Source organism: Rhipicephalus microplus, chromosome 3 (genome assembly GCF_043290135.1).
Source record: "Rhipicephalus microplus isolate Deutch F79 chromosome 3, USDA_Rmic, whole genome shotgun sequence".
Classification (NCBI taxonomy): domain Eukaryota; kingdom Metazoa; phylum Arthropoda; class Arachnida; order Ixodida; family Ixodidae; genus Rhipicephalus; species Rhipicephalus microplus.
In genome coordinates, this window is record NC_134702.1 from 87,634,098 (window position 1) to 87,652,416 (window position 18,319).

Consider the following 18,319-nt stretch of genomic DNA (forward strand, 5'->3'; position numbering starts at 1 on the left):
TATTATTGGTTCAGGTGCCAGGAAAAGATCCGAGGCCATGCATCGATTATCGGCGTCTTAACGCCACAACTCGAGACCAAACTTACCCGATACCAAACCTAGAGGAGAAGGTGGAAACTGTGTCACAGTCCAGCTATATTTCCACGTTAGACCTCGTGCGAGGGTATTGGCAAGTCCCCCTTACGAAGCGTGCTAGCCGCTATGCCACATTTGTTTCTCCATTTGGAACGTATCGTCCACTTAAGCTGAGCTTTGGATTAAAAAATGCGCCCTTTTGTTTTTCAGGCTTAATGGACCGCGTTCTTAAAGGCCTCTCTGAATTCGCTCTGCCGTATTTTGACGATGTCGCCATCTTCTCAAACTACTGGGAAGAACATGTCGAGCATTTACGCGTCGTGCGGAACAGGTTGAAAGTAGCTGGTCTTTCCGTGAAACCTACTAAATGTCACCTAGGGTGCGGCAAGGTGTCTTACCTGGGGCACGTTGTGGGGCGTGGCCGGCGTAGACCTTCAGAAATTAGGGTAGCCGCCGTCGTGAACTATCCACGACCAACCACAAAATCTGAGATAAGGGCATTCTTGGGCCTGGCTGGATACTATCAGCATTACGTGCAAAACTACTCTAGCATGGCCAGCCCTCTAACTGACGCACTTCGAAAATCCGAGCCGGTTAAAGTGGTATGGGACTCAGAAAAGGAAAATGCGTTTTGCCAACTAAAACAGGCCCTAAGCGAAAAGCCCGTTCTCATGGCACCCAATTTCTCTGAGAGATTTGTGATTCAATGCGACGCGAGTGATCGCGGCATGGGAGCTGTATTGTGCCAGGAAGGCAGTGCTGGTAACGAAAGGCCAGTTTTGTATTTAGGTCGAAAACTCAGCTGCAGGGAAGAGGCATACAGTACCTCTGAAAAGGAATGCGCTTACCTTGTGTGGGCCGTTCAAAAGCTAGCTTGTTATGTCTCCGGTTCGAGGTTTGTGGTCGAAACGGACCACTCTCCTCTAACCTGGTTAAATAACATGGCGCCTAAAAGTGGCTGGTTACTGAGGTGGAGCATGATACTCCAACAGCACAACTTTGACGTTCGCTACAAAAAAAGAAAGCTAAATGCTAATGCAGACGCATTGAGCCGTGCGTTTAGTTAGTACCTTCTCCACCTTTCGGTTCCTCGCTGGCGATTAGGGGCAAAATTTTCACCTCATCACGACCTTAGCTGAGCGCTTTCGTCCAGAGTGAGCTCAAGGAGCCAACTTTATGTTATATTCTATTTCGTTAAGTTATTGTACGTGTAAAAATTTGGTTGTCATTTTAAGAGTATTGTGTCCCACATGTGCCTCTTGATGAAGAGGGAACGAAATTCAGATAGACACGTAGCTAGGTATATGTTGTATTATACTTTGTCTGGTGTTCTGTCGGGTGACCGAGGGCACTTGCTTGTGTCGTGTGTTGTCTGTTGTCGAACCATTCTTGACAAGTTGCAGAACCATCGACAAGTGCTGAAACCAAAGATGGTCAGAAGAGACGAGCGAAGCTGGTCGACAAGTTGTGGCGACAAGCTAGTGGAGCTGGGATCCGTCCTCAAGAATGGGATGTGTTCCCGGAACAGAGTCTGGAGCTGCGTTCTCCCCATGGTCTTGGAGGCGAACCTGGAGGGACTTGGCGAACGAGCGCGCCTGACATCCGAGCCACGTGGAAGCAGCTCGTCTTTCCGGCGCATTGTTTGACGGCGGGGGTGCTGTTATGCCTGCGAGTCCACAACGAACGTCCATGCCTCTGAAAAAGGCAATCTATGTCAAGGCCAGCACGCGAGCCCGCCTGGCGCGGTGAACAACTCAACAGCGTCATCACGCGACGGCGCCTTTTTGCCGCGCACGTTCAGTGAATCACATCAGCCAGCGAGCTGGCGCCTTCCGTTCGGGCGAGTCTGACGCAATGCGCGGCGACGTCACTCGTCCTTGGGTGCAACCACGTGCAACGCAGTGGCTTCAGATTCGATGACGCGGCCCAGCGGCGACCCCATTGGAGGATTCTGACCTCACGACCAGCGGCGCTTCTGGTTGGACATTTGGTTACTCAAAGAATACACCCGGTGCATATAATAGAAGCCCTGCGGCGCGTCGCCAGCACTTGAGCTATGTGTTAGCAGCAGACCTATGTGTTAGAGAGCAGAGCTCGGCTCTCCGAGTCTCTGAGCTGTCGGCCCCAGTGCCGAATTCGTAAATATATGCTGTACATAAACCTTGTTTAACTCACCATCGTCTCGTCCGCTCGTCTATCAATTCTGCGCAGAAGCAGTCGCGAGCTGAGAAACCTACGATACCAAACGGGGGTGATCGTGTCAGCGGAGATCGGAGGAGTGGCGCCTTCCGGACCGCGTTGGCGTCGCCGTCTTTCGTAACACAAGGTAAAGGCAGCCTGCCCGAAACGAAACTTCCCCTTCACATGAGCTTGGCGAGGAGGACATGTCGGGACAGTCGTATGGATGATGATGGGTTGATGAGCTACGTGAGGCTCTGAGACAAAGCGCCTCCGGGCGCCGCGTCTCTTTTCTATCTGAAAACGTCGTGGACGATACGGAGCGGCAGGCACGAAGGGGCGCAGCGACTCGTGCTCGTCGCCAGAAAGACAGACAGACAGACAGACAGACAGACAGACAGACAGACAGACAAACAAACAGACAGACAGACACAGACGTATGGAAGGATGGGCAGGCGGAAAAACAAATGCACGAACGAAGGCATGGATGGACGCTTCGCTCCGCTCCTCATCATTTACTCAGTAGATATGCTGTTAACTTTTTCATTGGTGGTATTTCTGTCAATTCTCCCGTTTTTTTGTATTTTATGCTTATCTGTACATCAGCAACAGCCAGAGCTGTCTTTACTAGCGCTCAAGAGTTCTGCTTTGCTGAAATGCCTTTCTGGTGAAGCGTGCTAAGGAAAACGTGGTAGTGGAAGCGTCTTGTAGCAAGGACTGACCTACCGCCGCAAGAAAGCGCCTCAGTTCTTCAGTGGCATTGGGAGCTCCTGATTCCGCTTCTGATGCTACATTAGATGACTCAGAAGCCTTCATACCAGCTAAGCATCGTCGTCCGAGACGGAAGTCTTCGACATCGTCCTCAAGCGAGGATGTTGTCATATACAACAACATCAAAGTCACGACTGTAGCCCAACGTGCCTGTTGACGGAACGGAAAGCCTCAATGCTACTACCTCCAAGCAGAAGCTACACCACTTTTTTTTTTAACTTGGCCCCTGGTTTTGTTAAGAGGTTCATATGAACCCGCGGAAGAATATCATAGCTGTTGACACAACAGATCAGAAGACGGTGCAAACCCTACTTGGTCTATCGCATCTTTGTGGTGTCAACACGTGGGCTTTTTTTTACCCCAGGGCCCAAATGTAATGGCTGGTGTTATATCTGACGACGACTTAGAACTTCAAGATGACGTTTTGAAGAGCCTTATTGTTTGCACGCTTCCACGCAAAATTATTAGCGTCTGCAGACTAGGCTCATCAAAGTATGTGAAGATTCTTTTCAAATGTGAAAAGCTTCTTAGTCTCATAAAGGCTGGTTTAGTGCGATACCCAGTTCGACCCTTCGTACCAAGGCTCTTACAATGTCGTAAATGCCTGAAGCTTGGACATGTGAAGAGTTTCTGCACAAGTGGTTTGGCTTGTGCCAAATGTGGCGGAATGCACAACGTAAAATTTTCGGGCAGCTGGACATCTGATTGATTTGACTGTAACGGCGAGCACTTCGCAACAGACAAAGAATGTCCCACCCTGAAGAAAGAAATTGAAGGTTCTGAGAAAAAGACCCAAAAAGACCCGGCAGAGGAGACTCTCAACCCCAGTGCACGTGCACCCGCTGTAGAAGGCAAAACTGATGTACCTACACTTTCAAAGTACAGTACTGAAAAGTACGTTAGAGAGAAGAGCAGAAGCAAGAATTTCTCCCTTTCGGTAACATCGTGACTAGCGCTTCCATAGAAAACGTCTGAGACAGTCTCTGAAGAGATCACTTCTCGCAAAGCGTCGGAACCTGCTTTTACTAAGCCCTACCTACAGTGGAAATGATCGCAAACAAAACGGACTCTGTCAAAGACGATGCCCAGCTCATCAACCAACTTAAGATGCTTGTCAATGTCATTAGATCACTGATTGCCGGTCCCCAGACACCAGCAGCAATAGCCACAGAACAGCATTTGGAGCCGCTCTTCCCAGTTCTCGACGGTCTGCACTAAAAACAGTATGAACAGTCGAAAGTCCCGCCCCTTCATACTGCAGTGGAACGTCAGATCATTACGTTTATAGACAATTCTCACGTGACAATTTTTTTCATGTGTGTGTTTTTGTTCCCCTTTTTTAACTTTCCTCTTCTCGATCCTTCTTTCTTCCCCTATTTCCTCTATGCCTTCCTTTCCCGAAGGAACAGACAGGCGTTGTGTCCCTACAGGTGGAAGATAGCCTGTGCCCCCCCCCCCCTATTTCTTTTGTCTTTGTATTCTCTATGTACTCAAACGAAATAATAATAATAATAATAATAATAATAATAATTACGAAATGGCACTGAATATATGCACAAAAATTACGTACAAACATAGGTTCAACATTCGCATATCTTTTATATAAGCAGTTATTTACCCCAGCGCAACGATGCGAACTGCTACATCAGTATTAGCGACACCAGAAGCAGTGGGCTGATATGTAACGCTTGTGCTTGTGAGGATAGTAGCCTTGCACAAATGCTAAACAATTCAACTTTAGTGGATGTCACTTAAAATTCACGCTAGACGGAAGAGAGGGCTGTATCATATGAGTACATATGTAATGTGTATAAACTTAGGTAGCCAGCATTGGAACCACAAATAACGCTTCACCAACGATAGTTATAGCGCGAGAACAAAACGACGACACAGAGACAAGAATGACACGAAAGACACGAACTGTCGTCGTTTTGTTCTCGCGCTATAACTATCGTCATGCCATACCAACTAGCCCAAGCTGCCACACTTCTAAGCTTCACCAACATTACGCCTGAGATATGTACTTTTCCAAAGCAGTGCTGAGACGTGGTGAAGCTCTGGTGGAATACTCTATTGCCAAGCGGAATTCGGGGGCTCGATTCCAGCTGGGGCCCTTACATTTATTCTTGGCGTTTGTCGGTTCAACACCACGTATGTCAGCTTTTTTTCTTAACGCTGTCACGTTAAAATTACCAATGTCAGCTCTTGCCGTTCCTAGGCAGACAAACTGTCAATCACCTGTGACAAATACCCCCCGGCGGGTATGTGCCACACATTGGGCACAAATAGTTTGACGACGTATGCGACGGAATCGTCACATTCTTCACGTCATGGCCAGCTTATCATATACATCGAACCATCTTGCCTTCCCAGACTAATTTTGTGTCACCCTAAGGCGGTGATCACGGCAGCACCCGGACTTAGTAAGATAGATAATTATATACGTAGATAGACGTCAAAAGTGCTTAGAATAAGCGAAGAAATACTTCGTAAAAAGGAAAGAAAACGCCAAGATATGCTTTGCAATTCAAAGGCTTTGGTGCCATTGATAATGTGCCCGGTCTTTGCAGTCGTGGACGGAGAGTCTTGGGTTCGATTCTCAAAACTTTTGTTTGTTTGCTTTCTGATCATGCATATTTTTTGAATGCCCTTTTCTGTGATAGAAATATGCCACTCAAGACTTGCTGAACCCCAACATATTGAAACTTTATTCTTCAGCGATCATCATCAGGAGCGGGTATGTGCTACAAGGATCGGGCAAACCCCACTCCACCCCCGTTCACAATAAATTAGGAAGGTGACATTTAGCCAAACCATTGTCTTCAAAGTAGCGGTGGCAAGCCCACCTGTTGCCAATCAAGCGTGGACATGCGTGCCGAGCCGCCAGTTAGTGGAAATCACTTGTGTAAAATGATCCCTTCTCAAACTAAGGGTCGAAACTTAAAGAGACACAAGGTAGCCTCCTAGATTGTGTATTTGAATCTTGAACGCCATAATTCGCCTTCATCAGTCTGTAAGATTAAAATACAGATGGCATTGGCGTCGAGCGCTTTTTTTCTTTTAACACAACGATGAGTTCTGCTGTCATTTTACTGTACTATGAAGTGCCTGCGACGTTGATGCAAGCCATTTAATTACACATCAGGCATGTTACAAAAGGTGGATGAGGACCTAAATAGAAAGGGGGAGGTCATGGCAAGACGCTAGGCCTCACAATGCCATGCTTGATTGTGGGAGACGCGCGCACATGCCGACTCCCCGATATTGCAGGCAAGGCTGTAAACATCCCGCGAAAACTCCCCAGCACCCTCGCGACAAAATACTAATCACAAAAAAGACAGAGTTTGTGAAATTTTCTGGCCGTCATCTATCACTTACAAAGCACTTCATAAGTCTTTTTTGCCGCAGTACTTTCTTGTCGTGTGAAAAAGCGTACAAAGACAAGGAAGGGGCTACTAGCTGTTGGGGTAACAGTACACCGGGCTCGTTACACACATGCACGCAGATGCCGTATACTTACGAGTGCACGTATTATTGTTGACATTTAAAAATGTCACCAGCAGTCCTTCGGAGTGGGTTGTGACTTTTCTTGGGCCCTGAAACAGAATAAACATAAGAAAATCGCGAGGTTTGGTGTTTTTTTTTTATTTTGGCACGCTCATTTTTCATATTGTATACCGATACGAATTTCGATTGATACGAATATTTACGGTGTCTCCATGGGGCTCACTTTTGTAAGTTTAGCGGTAATATTTGTGGTTTTATGTGCCTAAACATTATTATGATTACTAGGAACCCCAGGTGGTCAAAATTTTCAAAGCCCTCCACTACAGTGTCTCTCATAATCATATGGCGATTTTGAGACGTTAAAACCCACTAATCAATCAATCAATTACGAGAGACATTGTAGTGGAGGTATCCGGTAATTCTGACAACAGGGAGATTTTTAACCGGCATATAAAATAAGTACGCGTTCCTGAAAATTTTTCGCGTTGGCTAATAATATGACCATTGCTACCGGAATTAGATCCCATTACCTTCAGGACACTACTCAAGTACCCTAAACAGAAGGGCAGCATGACATGTATAAAAACCAAACTATAACGCAATTAATAACTACTGTATTGTAGCTACAGCAATGCAATTTCTTTGTTCTTGGAGCAGTTGTAGAAACAATAAACCTTTGTTTCAACCATTAGAACTTGGTGATCAAATTGATCAGGCAAACATTTTTGACGTTGTTCTTGCTTCGTTTCTATTCGTAAGGCTACTTACTTTTTTATATTTTTATGTCTGTTAATTTCAAATCCATGGCAATAGGCGTCCTGTTGCAACTGATAGTGACTATTATGCCGACTGTGAAATCTAGTACTGCTATAAAGAGCAGCGAACACTAAGGGAGCACTTGTAAGCACGATTACATCATTGGAATTGTCACAACACTCACTTTAGATTGACCGTGTGACACTTCTCTAAACACGAATTGCTTGAAGGAGTCCAATCAACTGCCGCAAAAATTATTAACTGCCGCAAATTCAACTGCCGCAAAAATTATTATAATTACTTAGGTGCTAGAGGAGTTACAGTGATTGATCCCAGGCTTTAGGGATTTGTTTTCTAGTCTTGTAAAATCGAGCTCACTAAATTATACGCATGGGGGAGGGGGAGATCCCAACAGGCAAAACAATGCACCCCTTTGTCAGCGTTCGTATATTCTTTGAAAAAAATTTTTTTTTTACGAGAACGCGTCGTCTGCACCTTTAGTGCGATTTCAAGGTGCCCCGTGGAGGCCACCATGACTAAGCAACTAACGATGGTCAGATTAACCAATGAGTTTGAGTTTCTCTTTACGGTGCGGTCTTTTGTGTTTATACAATCATTAATCTATCGAGGGCTGGCGATTACTGAGTAGCTTTTAGAAATATTCGCAAACTCTAGGCCTCCAATTTTTCTCACTTTCTTTACACTCTTCACATTTTTATCTAAGCTATGATATTAGCGTCCCCTATTTTCGTCGGCCTTTTGTATATTGTTTATAACTAGAGCAGTGTCTAACAAAAAACAAACTTGCCCTTAAAGGGACCCCTTTTTCTATTCAAACTGCTTGGCATACATTTTGAGCCTAAGGACTCACTTTTGTACACAAACAGAGCACGATGGATTTGAGTATCTGTAGATGTTTAATTGCGCCGTTGCTAAGATGAACACAGAAAGATACAGAAAGTGAGAATAACAATTAATTTAGCAAGTTTTCTGTAGAAATTACGTGGGTGGAGCCCTTAGCCCAAGTCTCCACTGGCTTCATTATCGGCTCACCTGGTCCGGTCTAACGTTGCCGACTGTTTTTAAGAGTAGAATTCCATCTCTCATGACAAGTGTAGTAATATGCGGGCCAGTATTAACGAACAGGCACAAATTTACTTGACAGCTCTCAATTTTTTTTGTAATACACTATCACGAACGTTAAAGTAAAGTAGCGCAGATTTCACAAATTTAGAGATTCTCCGCAGTAATTCGCAGATAAAAGGGATTAGTTATGTTATGAAAAAACGCGTTCTAAGATTTGAGCAGTAGAAAAAGTTTTGCATAAATTTAGTATGCAAAGCAAGATTTTCTGAAACGCTAAAACAATAATGAGGTGGGTCATCAATTTCTGACTTTAAAAGCTTATTTTAATTTTTTCCTTGTTTCACGAATACAATGTAGTTAGGTTAGGAGATGTAACCTAATTAGGTATCGCAACACGTAGTCCTGTCACTGCATTAAAGGTCTGCCAGGTTACATTGTAGTTATACCTCTTGGTGAAGCACGTCGTTCCTTTACATTTGTTGAGCTTTATGTCATGCATAAAAATAAGCATTGTATGGCTTGCTATAAAAGCCTGTGAACACCAGCGGTGCACCAGCAGTTGGTAAGACATCATCTCTGAAGTCACCATGGTGAGCGATACCTTCGATTCTTTAATTAACGACAGAGTTATGTCCGGATGCGGGGATTTTTTGCCTAAGCAGACTGGTGAAGCAAGAGATCTTTGATTTCATTAGAGTTAATCTCGACTCTCGGACATTTTTGAAAAGTCTGTGTACTTTCTTTTAAGTTTGCGCATCTGCTTTAGTAAGGTAAAAGGAACGCCATGAAGATGAAACAAACTTAATAGAACACTTATCATAAATAGAAGGGCCAGTGTAGGGGCTCTTTGGTTGTACATTGTTGACACATAGCGACGCGTTCTTGGTTACGTTGTTCTTCTTCTTGTTCACATTGTGTCAACTTATTAAAAAGCGTATAATAAAGTGTCAATGTACAATGGAACTGTTCAAAGGTGAAGCCGAAATTTTCTCAGTATATGGCAGGCTGTAATTACGATAGACTTGTATACCAAAAATCGGGACTGTACACTATATAGCGCATTTAAAAATATGTCTTAGATCTCTTTGCGGAAGCTCCTTCTTGGTTTTTGTTTTGATTGTATTATAAATTTGATATGATTGGCGAATGTTGGCGAGAAGAAAAAAAAGAATAACGGTAATGTTAGTTTTAAAATATACGAGTTTTCGCTCGCGTTTCTTTTTTAGCATAGCTAAATTGGGCTACGATTGAACCTGTATTCAAATACTCGGTAAGCGTAGATGAAAAATAAATGACGCACGTCAATTTCCATAGGTTTTACTCGCACAATTTTTATCCTTTAATCGACAAGCTGACAAACGATTAAGCGTCCAAAAATAATGTTAAATTACAAAATAGTGCAACATAGGTAAGAAAAGATACGTTTTCAGCAACAAGACTAAACACATTCAATGAACCCACTTATTGTAAAAAACACAACAAAGTTTCTTTATTATTATTGTACAAAAAGAAACACAGTGACTCAGTGGTGAATATTGTGAATATCTAGGCGTAATTATTTTGTGAAGCAAGGGACGTTTGCTTTTAGAACGAGAACTCAGTGAAAGTAAATGCCAGTACTAATTTTTGCTAATTTTATATACGTGTTGTAAAACATCCCTACAAAAGTCATCTTTGTTGCCTTTGCTATTCTACAAAGCTTTCCACGTGGCCTTCCAAGCAATACATTTCCTTCAGCACATAACGTAGCGTGACTGATATTTTTGACCACTAGAACCTTTGCAGAAATAGGCTTCTGTGAGTCGTCTACGAGAGGTATAATAATTTGCGCCTGCAATCCAGAAACCAAGTGCATTAGATATATTTATTTAGAACCCATTTAGGAGATATAATGTCAAATGCTCTTTGCTTAGATCCGCGCCTGCATCCTCCTGGCCCTGTCCACCAGCGCTTTCGCTGGTTTCGTCGGCACTGCCGGCTATGGCGTTGGCCTGGCTGCCGCTCCAGCGGTAGCCACTGTGGCCCACGCTGCACCAGTCGCCACTTACGCCGCTGCTCCAGCCATCGCTACCGTTGCCCATGCTCCAGTTGCCACCGCTGTCGCCACCCATGCCGTAGCTAGCTACGTCGCTGCCCCGGCAGTCGCCGCCGTCCATGCTGCCCCAGCTGTCGCTACCGTCGCACACGCTGCTCCGGTCGCCACCATTGCTGCTGCCCCAGTTGCCACCTACGCTGCTGCTCCAGCTGTCACCGCCGTCCATGCTGCCCCAGCCGTTGCTGCCATCCACGCTGCTCCTGCTGTCGCCACTGCCACCATCCACCATGCCCCAGCTGTGGCCACCATTGCCCATGCTGCTCCAGCTGTAGCCGCCTACCACGCCGCCCCAGCCTACTACGGCTACGGTGTTGGCTCCCTCGGCTACGGTGTTGGCAGCTACGGTTACGGCCATGGTCTCCTCGGCTACGGTCTCAACTACGGCTACGGTCTCGGCACTCCATTCCACTATGGTGCTCTCCTCCGCAAGAAGTGTATGTATTGTTTGTTAATATAGAAGGAGTTTGTTCTTATGCATATACGCACAGGTATCGCAAAAAGAAATATATAGAACACTGCGAAAGCCTTAACCGTGGATATACAGATACCTGTTGAAAAAATCCAAAAAAAAGGCTTTCATTTCTACGTTTTTTTTCAATAGCAGCAAATTAAAGCCACCTTTTTATTAAGTATGATAATTATATTACTACAATATTTTTGCCGATATTGGATTCTTAGTTTTTCATGAAGAAACTGAGCTGCATAGCTTAGACGACACACATGTGTAGTTGGGGAGGCATAGCACGACACATTTCCTTTGTGTAAAAAGTGTCTTTCGTGCTTATTGTATATATGCTTGTAAATGACTGAATGACGTCTAAACAAATTGTGTTCTTACGGCGTATCTTTTTTCTAAATTTTCAGAAACGGCTATCGAGAGAGCAAGAATCATCATCAAGAACAACGACTCGATCATTCTTATTCGACATCCTTCACGAAAATGCGGCGATGCAACCATACATCGCCAAAAATAAAATTTACTGATTATGCGCAATTTCTAGCAAACTTGTTACGCCCTGTGCTGTGTGCAGATGTTGCATTGCCTATTTACATATACAACATTATTCTGCACGTATAAACATTGTATATTAGAGAGAACAGGGAGTAGCGTACTTGTCATTCAAGTACAACCATTACAAGCTGGTTTCCTTAAAACTAAACTACCTCTTATTGAAATATTGAAGCCAAAAAAATCTGTACTTTGTCGCCGAGGCAGTATGCTTCAACGTTCATCAATTTTGAACACGAGTGCCATAACTGCCATGACACGCAAACGTACTTACACAAGAGAAGTTTTACGCAGTCACTGATATATGTGTTTTGGAAAGCACCGGAAACATGTTCTTGCTTTGCACGCAACAAATGCTTACGGACATACAGCCAGCCGTGCAGATGCGAGGCGTAGACAAAATCATGCTCAATAACTCAGGTGTGTGCAGGCAAAAACTTTTTCATCAATTTCACGCTGTGGTACCATCTCCTGTTTATCGCGGTAAGCAATTTTAAATTCGTTTAGTTCTAATACTATTGCAATAATGTGGAATGGTAACATTGCATGTTATTATGGGTTTATGAGGACGCTACACTATGTTGAACGCGAAATTAAGGCTTTATAGTCATATTATTTCCAAATGCGATCACTGCCTTTACAATGGTTTAAACATAATTTACCAGAGATGCAGTACAAACTACAAAAGATATGCGGACAGCTTCTACCCTCCAAAGTTTGGGATAGAAATTTCGTGCTAAATTTTATGCTTTGCCTAAAAGGCTCGCGTTGCAAGATTTTCACGGGAAAATCATGCCTCGTCAAAGGGACAATTTGACTTCTGGTGGTCACGGTTCCCCTGTATCCAGGCTGAGTGCTGCTAAAAATCAACCAGACGCGTTCACGTCATCACATGACGTCAACATGACGGCGCCAATCGCAACAATTGGTGACATCACAAATTCTGCAGTGACGTCATGTTACGTAAAGCCACATGATGCTCTTGTAGTGTCCTTATTTAGGCGGCGAACAGAACCGGAGCGAGCGTCACCTAAAGGGACCAAAATCAATACGGCAAATGGCAGTGACACTTGAAGCCACAGCTCGTGTTTGCTGCTCCCTCATACATTGTCCGAGAAGGAAAAGACGACTGCTCTTGCTTTCTAGTTGCGTGAATTAAATAGAACCTGTGCGTATTTCTTATTTAAAGTTAGATGCAGCGAGTGTAAAACCATTGGAAAACTGTCTATTGCGTTTTTGTCATCCGAGCTAGTATACTAACTGAGAATAATTCTGGACATATATTTGTAGTTCGAACTAAGTGCATGATTTATTACAAACGCACCAGTCTTATGGGCCTATTTGTGACCTTTCTGTAAGAAACTGATGATGCTGCGCAGCAGTATTTTTCTGGTAAGGGCTGTACATGGCATATAGTAAATATAGTAATGAGGATCACTTTAGCCGAACTATCGCGATGATGATAGGCGACCTTCATACTAAAGCAGCATGACGGTGACGAAACCTTCCAAAAGGTTCCAAAAGGGTGAGACAGTGCAGAATTATACAACAGCATGGCAGTGCCACGATTACCTGCCGAAGGTGTCCTGTCCCTCCCATATTTCTCCCCTTAGAATCTGGCAAGCAGAAAGTTGGGGTGAATAAGTGAGGCGAACGTTGGACACATGTAAAAAGTAGCTTTGGGGCAGTGAAATGTGACAGAAATTGAACGACTTATGCCATTGCATGAACCTTGACACGCTCCCAACCGCTTTTTGTTGCTTGTGAATTGACGTGTCTCAGAAAATCGCTACACGAACGGAGTAATCGAGTTTCTAAATATTGGAAATGAAGAGAGAGTAAGCTTTCAGTTTTATAAAAACTTTACTAGATGGGTGAATTACTCAGGGTAGAAAGCTGTTGTTGGTTAATTCAGCGTCTCGTACGTGGTTCAAGAAACTGAACTGGTTTTCAAAGTTGAGTGCTGTGAATATTGCGGCCAACTTTTTTTTCGGCATGGGTGTCTTGAAGCTTCGTATAGATAGTTTACTTCATGCTGTGGACATTGCAGCACCACGTGTATAAGAATATCCCGTACGTCAGAAAATAGGCATTGGGAAAAAAAAACGTCGCTTGACAAATAAAATAATATCTATTTGTTCTGAGAAATTGTTAAACCATTATCATTGAACCGTATCTGAGTAGAAACATATGCAGGTTTGTTGAACACTACTTATCCTCACGTAGCTATTTAGCCCGCATGTTCGCCTTCAGCTTCCCACAGATCTCTCCAGGATATTCGTTCGACTCTTGAGCGCCTCTAACAAGCCACATGTTCAGATTAGGACTTCCTCGTGAGTGCCAAAGGAAGAGCTTGCATTGGGTCCTTCATGAGTCCGACAGTGTGGTGGTTGTCATGTAGCACATGGCTCATTGGTCCAAGTTTTATTTTCAGGAGAATTCACTCATTGAGGCTTCACTACTTGTACGATTCTTTACGCCACAGTTTAGTTATTTCACACAACTGCATGCGGAGTGAGGACTATGTTCCCACATGTAGAAACTGCAATCCAAAGGGAACTAAAAGAGAGTTCTAGACTTCATGGCCTAAAACACTGTATCCCCAAGCGGCATTGCGTAGGCTTTTCTTGTGTTCAGAGGATGTGCACAGTTTGACAATACAGTTAGCCCCACGAAACAAAAATTAAAATTAAGTGATATGCCCATCTAACGGCATTTGCAGCGCTTAATCTGTGTCGTATCACCGCCTCAGGGAGCTTCGCTAGTTTTGACTTGTGTGTCTTTGGTCAACGTGAGCGCAAAGGCCCAAGAGTGGCTGGAGTTTTGCGTATGAGCCCCGACAGCTCGCAAATTGCTTGGGTCTACAAACTCCCTGCGGTACCACGTCCAAAACTCTCTGATTATCGGCAACGAAAAATCCTGCCGTTAGTGAAGCACATCCTTAGCACAGCGTTTGAACCTACACCTCACTGAAACTCTGTGAGATCGCCTCAGTACTTAATAGTGAAAAATAAACTTCGCAGCCCTTCCAGAGCAGCAAGTATAGTTAGATGAATGGATGAGCATAGACCGCAATAAGCATTTATCTCTTGCATGAAGTGTGTCCGAAATCTTAAGAAATCAGAGAAGTTCGTCATTTCTTTCTTGTTTTCACAATTACTACTTCGGCAGCGACAATCACCGCAATAGAGCTCAACACATTATTTTGGGCTGACATTCGCAAGTCGAATTCAAGACCTCTCTAATTTGTGAAGTTATGCATTCATGTCAAATGGGACCATTGAAGTAATTTATGCAAATAACTGATTACCTCTTTCAGATATCGAAAAGGCGTCCGGTATTCAATAAGAAATAATTACGTTCACTCAAATTCAGTGGCAAAAACGAAACTAAAACGTGGTTTCCAATTGTTTTCGTATTTGGGCTTTGTGGTTGTTTGATGCCCAGTACAAGGGGTAGAAGCCTCATGAAGCTGCCAACATAGCAGCTTTTAAAAACTGAATATGAATCTGAATATGAATAGGGTGGCTGCTCTATTCTCTTGAGATGCCAAGAATAATTGCGTGTCGTTATATCGACCATAAAACACCTTCGCTGTCTGGGTGGGTGGGCGGCGCTTGCAATAACAGAATTTATGACATACGCAAGTTAAGAAGCAGGGCACAACTTTTCATGTAGTACGACAGCGATTAAAAACCTTTCTAGCTTTTATGACTTCTTCTGCAACAAAACAGAACAACAGATATCGTAATGCACAGAATTGGGTTAGGCTCAGCCTCATCTTAAAAAGAAGCGCAAATTTTAGGACTCGATTTTTGTTCACTACACACAATACTAATGTAAAGTAAAAGATAATGGTGCGTCATTGTCTGTTACTTATCACTAATATTACCGCCATCTTGTTCTCTGTAAGGTCTTCAGGGCGTGCCTTATTAACCTTCGGCACGCGTAGCCTTCTCGTCATAAGCTACGAAAGCCGGAGCTTAGGTTAGACTGCAGTGCTGGTTATGCAAGCGAATCAAGTCCCTTTCCTAGCTTCATTAACATGCCGTGCATAGTAATGCAACCAGTGGTAGTATAAAAAGGTCCACAGACTCACGCACATCATTAGTCTACAAAAAAGCAGCTCTTCAGTCTCCCTGGTAAGTTATTTCATTTCACACTAACTTACATTGGACAGCCAACCACTCTGCGTAACTTGTTGCTGTATTCATGCATATATGAGTGTAGTCATTCAGATATGCGTTGGAGTCAGGTAATACATTGTGTATGATGTGACTTTGGATATATACTGAGGCTGTGTATGAATGCTGCTGTTTAGCGTTACTGACGCCTTGTGGGGGCCTTAAGGCACAATAAAGCTCTAAGTACAGCTTTTCCCCTGAGGCACCCCCACCAGATTGATTGGAAAATAAAACCATTTATAATTTATGATTTCAGTCACATACCTTCATTTTTCATATTGCTATATTTTATTCTATACTTGGCTTACACTTCAATTATTTTTATTACGTGGTAATAAGTGGCATGCTTTTGTAAAAATGACAATATTGATTCATCTTTTAACAGACTAAGGGCGTGCACAGAGACAATAAGATTCCCATAACATAAGCGCTCAATATTCAGCTAAAAGAATAACCAATACTAACTAGCCCAGTCATTCGTGACAATATTGTCTGATTGCGTAGAGCAATTAAAACCCGAATGATTCTTTCAGAACGTTCCTGATGTTGTGTATGATCCTACAAAGTGTGAAGCGGTGGTAACATATATTGAAAGGCGGACAAATAGAAACTTGGAAACCAAGTAAACAATTGAGACATGTGGCACGTTATTGCTATAGTGTTTGCCGATAGTGGCAAAATACTTCCTACATTGTATATCTATTTAAAAACGACAGGGTGGTGTGTGGTATTGATTTCAAGTCTGGGATGTACGTGACGATGACGATGAACTAGGGTTGATTCTGATCATTAACAAAGCACTGAGTATTATGTATGGATATTGAAGCAGTCAGCATGTCTCTCCGAATAATAGGGTACCTGCATTATAAGCTCAAGTAGGACCACCAAATGACACAAATATCGCACTTGTAATTTTTCTAGAACCACCTAATAACTGTTCTCAACGACGTCTTTTGGTTTCCCGCGGGCTCCGTCACGAGCCCAATTATTATTTCATCAGAACGTGTGGCAAGACCAACCTCACTTGATTAGGTTGCTTATCGCAAGCTTTCATGATAATTCATTCAGTCTGAGGTAATGAATTCACTATACGAGGTATTCGGTTAATGTTAAAAATAGGCCGATAACTAGAAAATATGCAAATGCTGGAGATACTAAGTGCCAAATACACCAAAATGTTGAGGCCAATATAATCGTAACGCGTGGCTTAACCAGAAATTAATTTGTCAGCTGGTGATAGCACTAACTGTTTTAGAAACTGAAGTTCTTCGGTCGCCTTTCTCCCAAATTGCAGCTGAGTAACACACTAGCAGCTTTCCTCCCATGGAAGAAACGAATAATTTTCACTGCGTAAGGATGTCCTGCAATCTTGTTGACTGATGTATACGACTCGAATTTCCATGTTAATGGAAGGCCAAAAAATGTTTAGAACTACTAATTGCACCATTCTCCAAAGCGATTATCACTGCATCGACCAGAAGGCGACACCAAATGAAAGCTAGTGAATTTTTCTTAATGCTAAGACAGAGACATTTAGTTTTCATACAACGCGATTTCAGTAAACAGAGACGTCATGCGATCGTTAAACTGCACCTTACCGAAAATGTCCCCAAACGCTTGTCACCAAGAGGAAAGATTTCTCAATGCAAATGAACCAAAGTGCGGCTACTAAATCAAAACCTATTTTTACCACTTTGTTTTTTCTCTTTCAGAAACCATGGTCGTGACTACAACGTCATAATACTAATTTATGGAAAATGTTTTAGGTCCATCGATTCGCTGCCGCCCCATTTTGGAACGTTACGTCTTCGTTAATAATAATATATGATATATAGGGTATCTTGCTTTTTCACTGTTGTCTTTTAATCATGCATGTTCTTTTAAACGTACTGCAACAATGGTTAGCAAGTCCGTTACGGTTCTTGTTTGTAGGTGAGGTGCTCTCAATGAATTTGTTTCTTTCTTTCCACGTCGTGCACGTCTCCGAAACTGAAATGATTTGTTTCGCGAAGAAATTCGCCGACTGCTTTGAAGCGTGCGATCCCTCCGGTGATTTATAAAGAAAGTGGGAAATGAAATGTATCGCAATGCACTGCTTCACTTACCAAAGCTTTGTGGTGTAAGATAGAGCATCCCCGAGTATAGACATTTGAAACATCTCTATTTGCCGTTCCAGCCCTAAACAATAAAAGTACATTGCAAAAATAAACTTAAGTTCACCACACGAAACAAGCCATTTTTTGCAGTACTTTTTAGTGGTTTTGATCTGCTTATATTGGTTTATTCAGAATTATATAAGTGTAATTTTCAACATCTGTAATTGTAATTTTCGGTGTTATGCAGGCTAGTCCGAGCTTCTCGGCAACACGAGATGCTTCGAGCTCAATCTGCGGTGTCCATGGCACGAACACAGTGCGGAGCGCGTGATCGCCGCGCTGAGTGACTACAAGAACGTGCGTCAAGTCAGAAACGCGTGTTAGGCATTTGTGCTGGTTATCAAAGAAACCCCCCGCGCGCACACGTCAGCACCGCCACTCAGTCATTATTTCAGCAGTGCAGGACCTTCAGCTGTATTGTCACTCTATCTCTTCGCCAGCTCATTAGGTGGCATCCATGGTCATGCTCGTGGGCGTTTGTTCTCTTTCGGCCAAGTTCTTT

General features: G+C 43.3%; 1 protein-coding gene across 1 annotated transcript in view; it reads left to right on the forward strand.

Annotated features, from left to right (window-relative positions):
* Nucleotides 1–11,462, forward strand: part of LOC119172681 (uncharacterized) — a 29,343-nt gene extending 17,881 nt beyond the window's left edge. The window contains exons 3-5 of the mRNA XM_037423834.2: nucleotides 8,941–8,963; nucleotides 10,287–10,902; nucleotides 11,333–11,462. Of these exons, the coding sequence (XP_037279731.2) occupies nucleotides 8,941–8,963; nucleotides 10,287–10,902; nucleotides 11,333–11,334 (641 nt within the window). The 3' untranslated portion in view covers nucleotides 11,335–11,462. The remainder of the gene's footprint in view (nucleotides 1–8,940; nucleotides 8,964–10,286; nucleotides 10,903–11,332) is intronic.
* Nucleotides 11,463–18,319: the final 6,857 nt, after the last annotated feature.